Source organism: Monomorium pharaonis, chromosome 2, assembly GCF_013373865.1.
Source record: "Monomorium pharaonis isolate MP-MQ-018 chromosome 2, ASM1337386v2, whole genome shotgun sequence".
Taxonomy (NCBI): domain Eukaryota; kingdom Metazoa; phylum Arthropoda; class Insecta; order Hymenoptera; family Formicidae; genus Monomorium; species Monomorium pharaonis.
The window spans coordinates 26,986,156-27,002,965 of NC_050468.1; the positions used below are offsets into that span (position 1 = coordinate 26,986,156).

The following is a 16,810-nucleotide window of genomic DNA, read 5'->3' on the forward strand; positions in this document are numbered from 1 at the left end:
TTTCGCGAGTTCAAGAAATCATCAGGTTTATATTTTGAAACCTGACGATCCGTTCCTGTCGGCACTTACCTGTAATTTGTGAGCGATTCACTGTCTTGCGAAAACTCATTATGGACCGAATGAATATTAACGGCCCTATATTTTGCGTCTAGCGTGTTTATGGAATCCTTTAGAATAGCTAATATATATAGGATGTGCTTTTAATTAGACTGAGTTAATAGAATACTTCATACAGGAAGGGAAAATCGTAAAATTTCAGTTTTATTTTTACGCATTATTTCCAATTTCTTTCAGTTGAAAATAATTATAATAATTGTAATGGCTTAATAAACATGTACATGGAATGATATACCCATATATATTTGTAAAATAAAACATAATATAAAATGATATAAAATTGTAATTTTATATTATTTATAAATTTTTCACAAATAAAATTCCACGTGTGCCACTTAATGCAAATGTCATCTCTATATAATCGAGTATTTTTAAAATTATTTTTACGATGCTACATATTATAAAGTTTAAAATTTATAATTCCCAAATTATTGAAGTAGATTTTAAATATTCATAAGATTCTAAATATTGGCATATCATAAATAAGCTCATAAATATTTAAGAATGTTTTAATAAAAATTAGTAAATAAAAAAATAAAAAATACTATTAAATAAGCATAAATAAATAATAAAAAACGTTTCTTAATTACTTTTTTCAAAATTAACGAATGTTTAATAGAGTGTTACGTTAATTTATTCCCAGACTCATTTCTTCGAGTCGCAGTTGTAACTGTGCTTTCTCGCGCTCAACTTCGCGCTATCGGCTCTTATCTGGAACGAATGGAACATTTTAACAATAATAATACTCTCTCTCGATAATACCAAGTTTTGTGGAACGTCTCCTCTAGCTGCGTAATCGTCTTCTGATAAGGAGGTTGCGAGATTGATGCTCACGAGTATTCGAGTATTCAGTCCTCGATCGGTACTCCATGGTGGATTATAAAGCGTCGCGTTGCTTCTGCAATTTGATACGGGCACGAGGTTTGGAATATTCGCGTAAATCGACGTGCACGGGGCAAACAAACACGGAGACACGTTAACTTTACTTCCGGAAGAGCCGTGGAAATTCGACCGGCATGACGGCTAGCACCGTGTTCGCCGCCTTCTCGGTCCTCAAGGATCACGTCAAATTCAAAGTCAACCAGAATTCGGTAGCCATTGATAATCTCGGTAACAGATGTCTCGATCCTAACACTATATGTGATCGAATCTCTACATTATAGAATTATCTCTGACATTTGACACACAATGAAAATTGACGATGTACGATCGAAAGAATTTTGCTTATCGCGTCACTGCGTCACTAAAAAATTATCGCACAAATTTAATTATCAATTAGTTATCGCTTTTACGTAACGCGCCTACTTAAAAAATATTACACACCTGACATGTCACGTTAGCTAAGTAGGAAAGCAAAAAAAAAAAAGATACGCGATAATAAATAAGTGATAAAAAGAACGTATGCATAACTTTTAGTTTTCAGATTACACTACAGGGCTACATTTTTACTGCTTCTCGTCGCGTCCATTCTGGTCACCTCCAGACAATTTATTGGAGAACACATAAGGTATACATGCGATGATTTTATAATTTTTTGATTGCAATAAACTGTTTACAATTACATTGAGTTTAAGAAGCGTACAAGATCGCCATCTAACATGGATTCCTGTCATTTTGAAAAGGTGTATCGCCGACAATGGTGTGGCATCTCACGTCATCGAGACCTTTTGCTTCTTTATGTCCACGTATACCGTGGTAAGTCTCAACTTCTAATGTAACTCAACTGATTCCGTGCCATTTCGATATAGTGATATTTTATCGTTAATAAAGTGAGTGTTTTTACCAATTGCGCACGTATGTGTGTTCGTTATTTTACTCGCAACACTGAAATACGGAAATCAATGGCCGAAATAAAGTTGTCATACGAGAAATTATTGTAAAGACCTCCCCCCTTCTTCCCCCCCCCCGTCTGTGAGTTTTGAAAACCGGAATACAATTGTTTCCCCGCAGACGCTACCCTATTATTATGAACTGATTTGCTCTTCAGGTGAAGCATCTGAATGCTACCGCGATAGAACGGGGCGAATTACCGCATCCTGGCGTTGGACCAGCTGCCAAAGACGACCCCGTCATACATCACGCTTATTATCAATGGGTGCCCTTTATTCTGTTCTTCCAGGCGCTCCTCTTTTATGTGCCGCATTACCTATGGCGGAAAACGGAAGGTCGTTTATACCAGCCTCTCGCCGTCTCGCGTTGACGTATCGCGACGTTTACGACCGCGCGCGTTTATCTGAAAATGCGCCGAGCTAATCATCATTAATCTTTTCTCGTCGTCACGATCTAATCACATAACACCTGCATACGGTGTCCTACTTACAATGTAACATTACGCTATTCGCAAAATTACTTTGCACTACCGGCGAATAGTAACACTGAAGAAAAAGTTTGGTGGCAATTCAGCCTTGGTGACATAATTTTAACTAAACGTTCAGTTAATATAACATTATATAACCAAATATTTATAGCAATTACATTAATAGTAATCAAACGTAGAGTAATAATAATCAATCGATCATTAAACGATTATCCAACAATAATGAAATATTACTTGATTATTATTATCAATTATTACCAAGCTGTTTTTTCAGTGCACGTGCAACAGAGGAGATCAACGGTTCCCCGAAAAATATAAAATATTCTTGAAGAAATATCAGTATCATTTGAATAATTAAAAATCTAAAATCATTTGAATTGTTATTCGGACAAATTATTTACACGCGTGAATACAGAGAAACGCAGTCGAGCATTAACGGGCGATATCGCGCGGCGTGCGCAAAGATCGTCGTAATTCTTGCAATTGTTTAATTTCAGGCGGTCGGCTAAGCTTGCTGGTGTCAGGATTACACATGGCATCTCTGTCATTAAATGAAACGGAGATCAAGGTGAACGACAAATTGAACGTACCGTCGATAAAGGATCGCGATGAAAAGATACAAGGGATTCGCACCGCCTTCATAAATCGCCTGCACTTGAATCGTCCGTGGGCATATGGTCTGATGTTTTGCGAGCTTCTGAATTTCGTAAACCTGATCATGCAAATTTACCTGACCGACTGGTTCCTCGGCGGAGCTTTCATGGATCTCGGTCGGTCGGTAGTTTCCGTACCAGCGTCGAAGGATAAAGTGAGCCCACTCGATATAGTATTCCCTAAGGTATATAACATGTTGCCCTAGATTTTGCATAATATTATTATTCAAGCTGATGTTACTGTTTCTATAATAACATTAACATGATATAAATTATAATATCGGGGAATATTAATAGCCGTGATACTTACAGCAATAATTAATTTACATTTAAGCGGTTATACTGTTTGTACTTAACATCAAATTATTATTGAAATTTATTGTTAAATGTACTGTTAATAATTCACGAATTATTATAATCTGGTATTATTAATTTGCTATAATGGATTCTAGTAAATGCTTTAAAATTGGATTTTAAAATGCAAAACTTTTATCAAATATTTATTTGATTATTAAAATTATCAAAATCTAAAACACTTTCTTTTTCATCCTTCAAAATCTCTTTGATTATTAATTTTTCAACAGATCGGCAGATTGGTAATTTTTATTAGCGTTGAAAGTTTAGCTTTAAGTGTTAAGAAATGTCAATTTACCTAATTAATATTTATAGATGTACAACAATTATATTTATAGATGTACAACCATGTTTTACCAGGTGACCAAATGCACTTTTCATAAGTACGGTTCTTCTGGCACCATACAAAAGCATGACGCGCTGTGTATTATGGCACTGAACATCGTTAACGAGAAGATCTATACGTTCCTTTGGTTCTGGTTTATCATACTGGCAGTGATAACCGGTTTGGGATTGGTTTGGAGATTACTGACCATACTCCTTCACTCGAGGTTGCTAAATTTGGTCTCTACATATTCTTCCGCCGTCAGCGTGTTACGTTCTGTAGCTTCATAAATTCTCGCCTTAATAATCGCTCAATTCTCGTTTGACGAATTTACAAATATCGTAAATCATATCGCGCTGGTTGCAAAAATAATTACTCCTCGCAATTTTATTACAGTTTTCTTTTGTCTTCTCAGTGTGGCATAATTACACCGTAAAAAATTTGTACATACAAAATTACACCTATTATAGTGAGCAATTTGGAGACCCTAATAAGAGGTGTAATTGTCGCGTGCTTATAACTTTGTATATAAATTTTGCAATAATTCTTTGATTTGTTTTTTTACACTTGTATATACACTGTAAATAAATTTATTACAAATTAAATTATTTTTACTTGTCTACTGTAAAATTATAAACTCGCGAAAATTTACACCTATTATCGTAGGTATGAAAATTACCTACTATACTAAATATAATTTTACACAAATTTTTTACAGTATACATCTCATCTCTCTCCGGTCTATTTTTATTTACAGAAATAATAATATTATTTAACAGCACATTCTCTGTAATAAATTAGAAGGTAAAGTTTATAACATTTCATAAAAGTGCTGTTATTACATTTCGTAATATGAAGATTGTAAAGCTCAACATATGGCGGATCTAACGTCAATGAGATCTAGGAATATTCCCACTTAAAAATAGCTCAATAAATGATGTAAGAAACGATATATGAAAGACTAACATTGACGTTAATCTGCGCCGCAGATAAGGGCTGTTTAATATAAAAATGACGACAGACCGCGCTCGATTGTGATGCCGCGGGCGAGCGATTTTCATTTGCATTGTTTTTTTTTCCTACACTTGCAGAAGTACGTCATTCAACAAACTCGTGTTCTCCATGGCGTGCCCTGGAAAGTACAATCCGTGGAACGTACTCAGGGTCACTCACGAGTACTACTTCGGCGACTGGCTGTTTCTCTATTACATCGCGAAGAATCTGGACAACTATGTGTTCAAGGAGCTCCTTCAGAGTTTGGCGGAGGACCTGGAGAACCGGCGTCACGCGCATTACAAGATCTTGCCGCTGGACGTGGAGCAGGAACTGAAGAAGCATTGGGAAGATAAGCCTCTCATGAATGAGAACGAATATAAAATAGTTTCTAAACAATGATGACCTGTAAATAGACAGCTTTAAGAATCTGAAATTCCAACGACATGGACGAATAGATCATAGAATAGATTTTTTTTTTAATTCATATCTCTCTCCTCTTGATTTGAAAAGATTTCAAGCGGTGTTATATTAGTTTTAACGTCATTAATTATGTCACAAGAAACGAGAACATGAGAACATCGCCAAGAGGTCAGTGCGTAGTTCAATGGATGAATATCGGTTAAATTTGCTCCAATTGCGCGCAATTTTGTAACGACGCGACGATTATCGCGCAAAATTTACGTGATTACATTTCGAGATCGCTATCTCGCGTGCAAAAATGCAGAATGATATAAAACGAATAGCAAAATGCTATATACCGCGCATGTACGGGGACAAACAATCGCGTGCGTTCACACGCGTATTATAACACTGCCAAATTGCCTCTTTATGTATAAACGTATAATACTTTAGCCGCGATTTACTACGATTGTAGAATAATGCGTCTCGCGTGCGTCCGTCGCGGGCTCGCCGCATTTGTCAGCTGTGTGCGCGCGCGAACGCACTATGAGTGACATAACTGTGTGCCCATAGTCGATCGTCTTTTTAACAGAGTTGGGTAGTAACTACAGTTAAAAAGCTAAAAGTTAATAATAAAAATAAACAGTTAATTACTTTTAAGTTAATTAATTTTAAATGATTTAACTTTTAACTTTTAACTTAAACTAGTCATTTTTGAAACATGTAAACTTGATATTAACATTTTTTTAGTTAAACATTGTTTATCTGTGCAAAAAAATTATAGAAAAAAAACAATTTTTTTGTTATTTCATATAAATTTAATTTACAAAGAAAATATTACATATATTTTATGATCGATATTATAATTGTGTTGGTAATCTAAATAAATTATATGGCTTTTTAATTTAATATATAAATAATGCTTCTCAAAATTTACTTTAACTTGAGTTAATTTAATCTTTACGTAACTTTCATCGAGTTAGCTTTTTGTTCATGTAACTTTTAACTTAACCAAATAAACTTTATAATTTATTAACTTTTACTTAATTAAAAAAGATATATTAACTTACTCAACCCTGCTTTTTAACTATCTCATACGGAGGATTCACGTGTGCGTTACGTGCGATCGTATGTCGAGCACATACGCGCGTATGTACAAGCGATGTACGTAAATACGTACGTACGTTACACCAATCCAATAAACGGGCCCGACAATAGTTTGGATCGTTAAGTTGTTAAGGCCTTTGAAATTGTGCCGTGACCTAGTATCGAACATTCGCGCGTTCGACTACATCACTACATTTAGATTTTTACGGTTCGACTCTTACCGGAGCTGCTCTCAAGAGTTACTACTCGCGTATCTTACCTTATCAAGTCGTTCAAAAATATCGGCTCGACAAAAGACTCGTGAGTATTTATTTTATATTTAATACCTTTCATCGAAGATGTCTTAGGTACACGTTCGTTTCATATACCCTTCGTATCCAAGGTTTTTTAATCATTAAGCACCAATGAGTAACGTTTCAACAGAACGTTTTTAAAACCATAGTTTTTTACGTTTTTATAGATATAATTAAAATTAATTATAAAATTAATTAAAGAAATTATTAAAAGTTATATATATAAATTTTTAATAGTTTATTCAATTTTAATAAAAAGATACATATGTGTAAATGTGTGTGTGAGGGAGAGGTGCGCGCGCGTATTATTTTATTAATTCTGTGAAAAAGCAAATTTTTCGTGAATAAAGAAATAAACGTATTTCGATCATTTCTCAAACATTTTTTAATCAGAAAAAACGTTTTTCTTAACGTTCTTCGAAAGGGCATTGTAACCAATTGGAAATGTTTCCAAAAGTCGATTTTCAAAGAAATGTTCATAAAACGTTTTTAAAACAATAACATGTTACCTGAGATATCTTCGCCGTAATAGATTTTCACGTAGGGAATTTTAGTCTAGATTTTGAGATCGTAGTCTTTAATTTATATAAAAACCATATTTTTTATAAATAATTACATAACATTGTCCACATATTGCATGACCGAGATCAAGGTAAAAATATGTTGTATGCTAAAACAAACCACAGTGTTTATGTAACGTATGATTTTTTCAAGACGAGGTTATTGTCAATAAATATTTATAACGCTCAGTAACGCACTTTTTTTTCAGACTTATTTACACACCTCACAGCGTTCGTGTCTGCAGTTAACTTTCATTACTTTATAAATAGTTAAAAATTAAGCTACTCTTATATATACTTTAACATCTTTAGAAAGTATTTGTTTGTAGCTGTAAAAAGAATTAACATAAATGTTATATAATTAATTACAGCCAACTAGATGGTAAAAAAAAAAAGAAATGCACAAATGTTTCAAGTATACTAAATGATATATAGATATAAAACGGATATTCAGTATATTTATATATCGCGATACACGAAGTTCAGGGATCCAGAGATTTTATCCAGAGATTTCTCAACGAGGTTTTCCAACTCTCGTTACAGCAAGCTTTTGTCTTCGTGCGGATGCATACCGAGAAACCTGAGAGTCCGGGCCGATGAGCTGAAATCGTCACGGCCGGAACTCTATTATGTTCTCTCGATCGAGAAATGACGAGAGAAGCGACGAGAATAGAGAAAAAGAGAGGCGGTTACCGTGAAGCTTTGTGCCTGCAAGTCGGCGCACTTGGACTTCAGACCGACGGATCGGCGATGAAGTTGCTGCTTATTTCTTTTGTTCTGCGTCGTCCTCGCATCAAACCCGGATAAATCGAGCCGATCGATCGCAATCTCCGTAGTAAGTCTTTCAGAAACGACGGGTATCTTTGTAATGAAGCTTATCTCGCGTCTAGGTGAACGGAGCACGTGTCTACAACCTTGAGAAGATTGCAAGTGACCATGGGGACCGTCGATATTGTCAGCAATGATTCTAACGGCATCTTTCAATTACTTTAGTTATATCCATCTTTCGTAGAGAAAATTGTAGAGAGACCCAGATATGAAATTTTTCGTCTCTAGATAAATTCCAAGTAGTCCGAGAATTAACGCTAGCGGATGTTGGATTTCCGGGTGCTGAAGATAATGATAATGATATTCGGAGATTTCTCTCTATAAACATGGTTATGTGTGCGCGAGAAGCTTTTAAAAAGAGGAAAATCTTATTTAAAATTATAATTAAAAATTTATAGAAAAGTATTTTTTTTTTAATTAATATATAAATATTGTGAGTTAAATTATTTCCATAAAAGACTTTTTGATGTATATATATATATATATATATATATATATATATATTTTTTTTTTTTTATAAAATACTTCCCTTCTTTTTTCAGTTAATTATAAGATTTCAATACAATAGCCAATTCCGAGAAACAAACGTTTTCACAATTATTGTTAGTCACTTTCTGTGTATAATAATGCAAATTTTATAACGTTCCATTTGTTTGCGCTTGAAACACTTGTGGTGCTCACGTGTGGTAACTTTGGTCTTCTGATGGCGTAACTAATTGAATATTCAAAAGTTTTTTTAGACTGACGTCATTTCCATTATACATGAAAAATACAAATAAATGAAATTCAAAGTTAAATGAAATTCAAATAAAAATGTCAAACGTAAAGAGCTCCATATTAATTTTTGTAATAAATTCTTTATAGTGTTATAAAATGTTTATTAGCAGTAACATTATTAATTTCCTCATTAATTTAATTGTTCTTCCTTTAAATTAGAGCTGTGTTTCAAGACTGACGAATATATGATGCGACGCGCAGTTTGCATGAACTGAAGATTGTAAGATTTACAAATTCTCATTAGGTTCCGTTTTGACCGAAATTCTCTCATTTTATTATTCATATGTAAGAAATCAAAGTTGTGTAGAAAAACAGAAGGCGGTCAAGAAATCTGGAAAACATCTGTGTATTTTAAGTGTTCAGTTTCGCTTTAGATCCTGCTTCCCCGGACTGACCTCCTGGGTCACGTTCGGATTGATGTTATCGTTTTCAGGTTCTGGTTGCATTCATAATATAATTTTTCCGGCTTTCTTTGTAAAACAGTAATATCTTCGAAATATTTATAAAAATATTCTTTAGAACATTTACAGAGTTAGCTGAATGATATATATTCTCTCAAAAAAATATTTTTTATAATTTTAAACAAAGAAAACATTCCGATAATAAAATCAGGCATTATATTTCACACTTAACGATGACGTTAATAAATAAATTATAATCTTAATAATGCTGTACGCATTACTTCTGCAGGTATTGTTTTTTTTTTATTATTAAAAAATGTTTAAACGACAGTATTGGAAGATATTGAGGAACGAAAATTTGCTTGGTTCAGTTTAATCAATTTTAATGACTTCTCTAGCTCTTTGAGGCTACTGTTGCATTTTTCCAAGAAAGGAAGTTCAGTTTGGGCGCACATGTGCGTACGGGAAGAACTACTATTTTTATTTCGGCCACACAGAGTGCTTCTTCATTCCACGTCGAGAGGGTTAACGAAAGGGATGGCCTTCGAAAGGCGCCTACGGTCGCACTCGTTACTTATATGCCGATGGCGTGCGTCTCCTGTGTGTCTCCTGCGCGTGGACGCAATGCAGAACGCGGTTCATTTTTCGTTGAGAGATTATGCTACACATCACCGGATCTTCGTGAGAAAATTCAGATGCATCCGCGCGATACGTGCGCAAGGGCGCGCATTTGCACGCGATATTTGCATGCCACGGGCGGCACGAATCGTCTTCACGTAAAAAAGATAAAATCTACGGTTTAGACGGATGTCGGGTACGAGTTGCGCGCCGTAATCGTCTTACTTTGCGTCTTGTGTTGCGTACGTTGCGTATTTCGGCGCGTCGTAAGTCTAGAAGACGTTGTCTCCGTTTATCTCGCAAATGTGCTCGCGAAAAGATATGTGCACGGAAAGAACAATATTGCTGAAATACAGATCTAAAAATAATTATACTGGACGCTTAAACTAGTCGTTAGAATGTCAACACTCTTTGCAGCAATATTCATCATGCTTCAACTTCCTATCTAATTATCAAAATATACAACATTTTCTTATTGCCGCCGGTAATAATTAACAAAAGCTTCCTTTTAATCGATCAAGCTGATTAATTATTTTGACTGTCCAACATAAAACTATTTTCTCATCTGTATATAGAGTTAAATTTTTAGATATTGCATTAAATTTGCTCTTTATGAATGTACTAGTATAAATATATTTTTTCTAAAGTCTTGCGAAGTCTTCACGAATGAGTCGTTCGATCAATAAACGTTGATGATGGGCATTTTCAGAGGTTAATAAGAGCGATGAGACATGTTTTAAGGAGAAGAAACTTCTCGCTCAACAATACGCAATCTTGTGCGGTGACGTACAGACATCTGTCTTTTCCGACCATATGCTACACGCGATGTGATACGAAGAACATTAAACGTCATGTACGAGCAACAGGTTGCTCTTAATCTATCTAGGACGCCAGATGTGTGGTGTGACATTGCTTGTGTATGGATGTTACTTCATGTATGTGTATCTCCTCTAAATGTTTAAAGGTAACACTTTTCAACAACAAACATTACGACTGTGTCATTGAAAGAAGAATGAAGAAAACGCAGATTTAAAGGAATAATCTAAATTGCGAAAAAAAAGATCTACTTTGAGCAATTTTTTTAAAGGAAATTGCTGCACATGTTTCCTCTACGCTTTTACATGTCTGCCTGTACATATTTAGTAAATGTTCGTTTTTAAGTTAATTAAGGGGCGAAATATTTGATATATACGAAAAAAACTAATTAATTTACATCGCAATAATGCTCGACCAAACGTATTTTACATATGTACAAAATCAAGATATAAGTACACGAAGAGAATTTTCTCTTAAAATTTACCTTCAAAATTTGGTAATTGTGGAATAATGTGTGACCTCGAGGAATTTTACTATACTGTTTAGTAAAATTTACTAAAAATATAATAAAATTTACTATACTTTCAATAAAATTTACTAAAAGCATAGTAAATTTTACTAAAAAGTATAGTAAAATTTCTCGAGGTCACACATTATCTCACAATTATCAGATTTTCAAGGTAAATTTTAAGAGAAAATTCTCCCGTGTATAGCAGTGTCTTTCAATGAATAACGATTTCAATTTAGAAAGAAGAATGGCCGATTCTTTCAGTCTTAGGTCGACTCAGATCACGTTTCAAACGTTCGACAGACGACAGAAGTCACAGAGGGAAACTGTCGCCGCATGAATACATCACAGGCGATATGATTGAGTCACAACGGTTTTCAATTTCGTGACCCTCCTGCAAACCAGTCTAACAACCTCTCTGGCAGCGGCCGAGAGATCGGAATGCGTGGTTTCACGTGCGCAGGACGAATTACGGTCGTGATCGAAGTGCTTCACCGGACAACGTACCGAAAGCGAACAAACAAAAAAGGACACAAGTGAAAGGTCCGCCGAGGTCAAGGAACTTGGGCGATTCCCGATAAAGAGCGGTCGTGTGTATTTATTTCCATTTATTGCGAGAGATACTTGACCAATCGATCCTATCCGTTTTCACTCGTATACAGGTCGTTAGATCTGTTCGCGTTCGCGAGACGAGCGGAATTGCGAAGAATTATGCACGTCGTTTCTTCGAAATAACGCCAAAATAATTTCTGCAGTCTGAACCGAAGAGATCTGAGAGACTAGCGTTGCATATTTGCACGTTCACTTTCGACACGTTTTTTAAATAAAAATCAGTACTATCTAAATCGCAGTCAGCGTATATTCATACTTATATTGCATACTTAGAACTGTGATAGTCAATGAGCATTCATTGCTTTCTAGTGATTTTAACTTAAGAATTAATGTATTATCACTGAACGACCAGTGTATTGTTTCATAATGAGTGAATAATTATAAGTATATTTCTGAAAGTCAGTGTATTTTCACTGATTTGGTCGAGTTTTCACTGATTGTAATTTAGAGAGTAAAAAAGATTATTCCAAAGACATTTTTTAATGTAGGGTCTCCAGTAACCTTCATAATACTCCATCCAGGGTCTCTGTATTGTGTTAAAAACTGAAATGAAAATATATAGCATTGATGTTTCTTATCAAGGTTCAAATATCAGAAAAAGAAAAATTGATTTTTCGTTTACAAGACATTTTTAAACAAAAGCATTTTTTAATGACAATAAGACTGCGGTCTCTAGAGAGTTAACACGTTAACCTTCCAGCAAATTAATTATAATATATATATAACATCGTGAAAACAGAGCAACACCCCTATTCAACAGCCTCTTATATGTACGTTGATTTAAATGAAAATGTATCATGTCCTTAACGCGCATCGCGATGGAAAAATACAAATTACATTCACCGCCGTGACTTATTATCAAAGTACGCGTTGCATAGCTGCACACGCACGGTATATACACGAAGCGATGCAATGGTCAATATGAGCAGTTAACGAGGACAACCGACGAAGCGGTAGCCACGATGAGAATCAATCGGCCGAGTTGTAATTTTTTAAGGCGTTTAAGAGTCACGGGAACAAACGTGTCCCATTGTGCGCGTCGGCGGTTTCAACAATAGCGGCTTCTGAATTTACATGGAAAAATTCCGTGAAGAGTGGAGGCATGCATTTTTCGACCTGTATGCCACAAACGGTTCGTTGACAGCGCGCGTAGGCGGATGTTAATTAAGATAACGATGTTTAAAGACGTACAAAGATGAACGAGTGAATCTTGCCGACTCTCCCATATGCGGCTTAATTAGCGAAAGGAAATTATCGCAATGTATGGCACATGCGTGGCGTTGACATTTCAATAAATTTAATTATCGAGATTAACTGCAAGCTTATCACGAAGACGATACATTGAAAGATAAATATTTTAATAGTCACTCGAACCAATTACGATAAACGATAAAGCGCGAGCGACAAAAAAAATTGCGCTTTCTGACAAAATTATCTATTTCAGAGAGACAAAATTATCTTTAGCGAGACAAAGTGCGGCGTGAAAAATTGCAAAGTTGATAACGAAGACACGGAGAGAGAGACAGCTCGTGCAATATTCGCGTTGCATAAGATGCACAACCGGCTGGCTGTCGTTGCGTCATCTCTCGTCATTTGGTCCATCCGATCGCATCGCCGCGGAGACGACGAAAAACAAAAAAAAAAAAAAGAACGTAACGGTGGATGTAACAGAGGATGTGCCGATTATTACGGGCGTCCTTACGCGTCCGCGAGTTCGCATGAATGGAATCGAATCCGTAGTAATTCTCACACTTCCGATGCGTTTACGCGAAATGAGTCATCGCCAAGGCTCGCGGATCATAGCCTGAGTCTTTTCATACCAACGAATGGCGGTTACTCATCGCGTGCAATGTTAACGAGTCACGATGATTGTGCGAGATAATGAAGCCGATCGCAAAGTTTATTATATTTTAGGAAAATATAACAAATCCATCGAGGATAAGATGACATCATTAGGTAAAATCTGCACTTTAGAGATCTGAAACAAGCGCGTACGAAAAAATTTCGCCCCGTATATATACATTATAAAAGAAATAGATATAAAGTGACTTTCAGTGATATACTTATAACTTGTCAATCAGTGAAATAAATACCCTAATCTTTCAGTGATTAGATACACTCTCAGTGATAATGCAATTTAGAGAGTAGAGATGTCATCTCATTTCTTAAATTATATTATCTTTTTACGTATACATGGATGCTAATTCTGAAAAACGTTTACTTAATAAACGTTTTGTTCGATTGTTGATGTCTTTTAAGTTAAGTTTTCATTTTGATTACTATGTAAAATAGAAAAAAAAATATTTAATTCACATAGAGAGATATTTTCAACAAATTTTTCTAGTTTCTAAAGCTATTCTCTATTTGATTCTTTCGTTTTATTAAATTTCGCTTTACGTTCGAAAAGAAAGAAGGACGAGAATGAGAACCGTCAGTTATCGTCGTAAATGAGTTTCGAATATCAACAAGCGTACAGATGTAGAGGCAAAAACTCAAGGATAAGATGGAAAGCTGCTTCTCTCTGAAGCTCGAGGAATACGAAGAATCTCAACAAGGGCAAACAAGATTTCGTTATTTTCCGTCGAAGGACTTGCGCGCAGCTGCGCTAACGAGAATGCATAGCAGACTCCTAACGCAAAAAAAAATTAGAATCATGAATCCTAATAACTCATAAAAATTCTAATAGAAAAATATTGTTACGTGCAGTATCAACTACCCGGTATCAACAACCAAAATTCATATTTAGTTGAAAAAAATATGGCAAGATTCACGTATATAATTTTACAATATTATGATAAAAAACCGATGACATTTATTGTGATTTCTGTAATGTTTCTGTAATATAAAATTTTTTAATTACAAAAAATCAAAGATTTCTGTCAATAATTATATTAAAAGTATTAATATTTATATATCTTTTAATATGACTGTTAGAAACTCTTGTGCGAAATATAACAGCCATGAAATTCGCTGAGAATTCTGCTTGGTAAGATAAATTAGCGTTCCAACATTGTCAGCCTCTTGTTACGTCTGGACAACGCGAATATGGATGTGATAACATGGTTAAGTTCTTTTTTTTATCGTTAACGCGCCTCTGCACTTTATCTTCGACAATCTTCGTTTATATTTTCACGCATCGTTGATAAATACAAAAGGCTGCTGCCAAGTGAAAACCGCGAGCAGCTGAAATAATTTACTTCCACGAAATGTAATTATATAACGAGTGCAGTAATGATCCCATCAAGATTAAAAGACTAACGAAACCTTGTACAATCAGATGCAAAAGATATTTCGCGATTCAATTATTACAAAAGATAATTATTATTATACAATTGAGATGATTATGGTTATTTATACGAGATGGCACGATATCTTTCTAATAAACGAGACGCTTCAAAAATCATTCATGAAATCGCTTTTGACGAGGCTTTCTAGAATCGATAGTTCTAAAATCACATAGTACTGCAATGTTGCATCATACTATGAAATTTTAACGTAGTGAGAAAACGTACAACACTGTAAGATCCCGTGTTTCTTATTTATAGGACCAAAACTACACATTGTTTTTATCTAAAACGATTCTTAAGATGATATTATTAAAGGAGATTTCTTCCGAAATGGAAGGTACGAACGGTAGGAATATCTATACACAGAAAAAAAGTAATATAGCCAATAACATATGTAATTGCGGACTGCCAACTACATAAAACACTCAATACAATAATATTTGCTATTAATGCAAGTACAATGTTGATACTGCAATAGCATATATTATTGTATTGAGTATATCTGTAGTTGGCAGCCCGCAACTACACATCTTATTGATTACATTTTTTTAAGTGTATAATCCTACATTGTTTCGAAACGAGAACAAAAGTAGTAAAAAATATATCAGACCTAGTTGTAAAAATAATGGAAACCTTAGTAGCAAAACATTGGCGCAGTGGAAAGTAATGTAAATTCCAACGTCTCCAATATTGGTCCGATACTGTAAAGTAGACATTTCACCTTATTTAGCCAATTTGTTTAAGTAGTAATATTGGATCAATATTGGTTTAACATTGGCCAATGTTAGATTATTCAATTTTTCATATTAGGTATTAATTGCATTCTAATTTGGAATCAATATTTTGTGATAACATTTTATATTTATTTGCGTTACATTGTACTCCCAATATAACCAATGTTTAACCAATATTAGCCAAAGTAATCTCTTTTGAAAAGAGAAAATGTTTTCTACATTCCTAAAATAAGTATGTTCCTAAATAATATTCCTAAAATAAGGCAATGTTCACACATACGAGAGCATTCAACGCGCATCCGTCCGACTTGCCTCCCCCCCTCCTCTCCAATATCTCTTTCCCGAAATTGCACGAATCAAAAGATTCCGACCACAAAATCTCTCGAGGTCTCGATCTCCCTTCAGGGGTCTCGAGAGGGGAAACGGAGGGGAGAAAAAAGGGGGAGACGACGCTAGCAACCCCACATATGCGCGCCGGCAATATGGGGTCGTCCCCTATTCCCGAATTTACCGAATGCCGCCTGCGAAAAGGATGATTATGGCAACGGTAGTAGACAAGCGCGCACGGCACGCACTGTAGAAGGCCGGCGGTGCGCACTATAGCGACCGAGTTGAGAGAGACGCACGTCAGGCCGTCCCCCCCTTTCGTCGGATACCCTTCTCTATCCACGAACCGATCTTCCCCCCTCTGCCATTCCCTGTCCCGCGTCCGCCGCGCTGTCGGTCCCTTGGTACCCTCGCTCGCAGGCCCCTCTGCCGTCCCCTGCGTCCCTTCGCGCCGATCCCTTCCCCTATAGACGACACAACACAAACAGAGCCGCGACTTCTCGTCAGTCGCCGCTCAAGATATTGCTACGTTTGTACGCACGCATGCAACACGCCGCGGGCACTCTATGCCGGCGCGACTGTGTCTCTCACGATAATTTGCTGTGGGAAAAAAAAGACCGGGAAGAGAGAGAGAGAGAGAGAGAGAGAGAGAAGAGGGGAGGGAGGCGTTTGTTTCCTCCGCGAGAGAGGAAGAACAGAAGACGGGGGCACCTAGAACGGCAGGCTTCGCCGCTGCACAATTTTGTTTCGCATCGTGCGTGCATGAACGCTCGAGCCGGGA

At 35.8% G+C, this 16,810-nt stretch overlaps 1 protein-coding gene across 3 annotated transcripts; it reads left to right on the top strand.

Moving 5' to 3' along the window:
- The first annotated feature begins 737 nt into the window (after nt 1-737).
- On the top strand, nt 738-5,246 carry LOC105838094 (innexin inx7). 3 transcript variants are annotated; one of them, XM_012683384.3, is made up of 7 exons: nt 738-1,227; nt 1,534-1,624; nt 1,740-1,812; nt 2,105-2,282; nt 2,932-3,242; nt 3,802-3,992; nt 4,858-5,246. In XM_012683384.3, exons 1-7 carry the CDS (start codon nt 1,134-1,136, stop codon nt 5,159-5,161), a joined length of 1,242 nt encoding a protein of 413 aa, XP_012538838.2. In that variant the 5' UTR covers nt 738-1,133; the 3' UTR covers nt 5,162-5,246. The 3 variants fall into 3 exon arrangements, with proteins under 3 accessions (XP_012538838.2, XP_012538837.2, XP_012538839.2); XM_012683383.3 differs by having other exon boundaries at nt 742-1,227; nt 2,932-3,272; XM_012683385.3 differs by having other exon boundaries at nt 1,117-1,208; nt 2,932-3,272.
- Nucleotides 5,247-16,810: the final 11,564 nt, after the last annotated feature.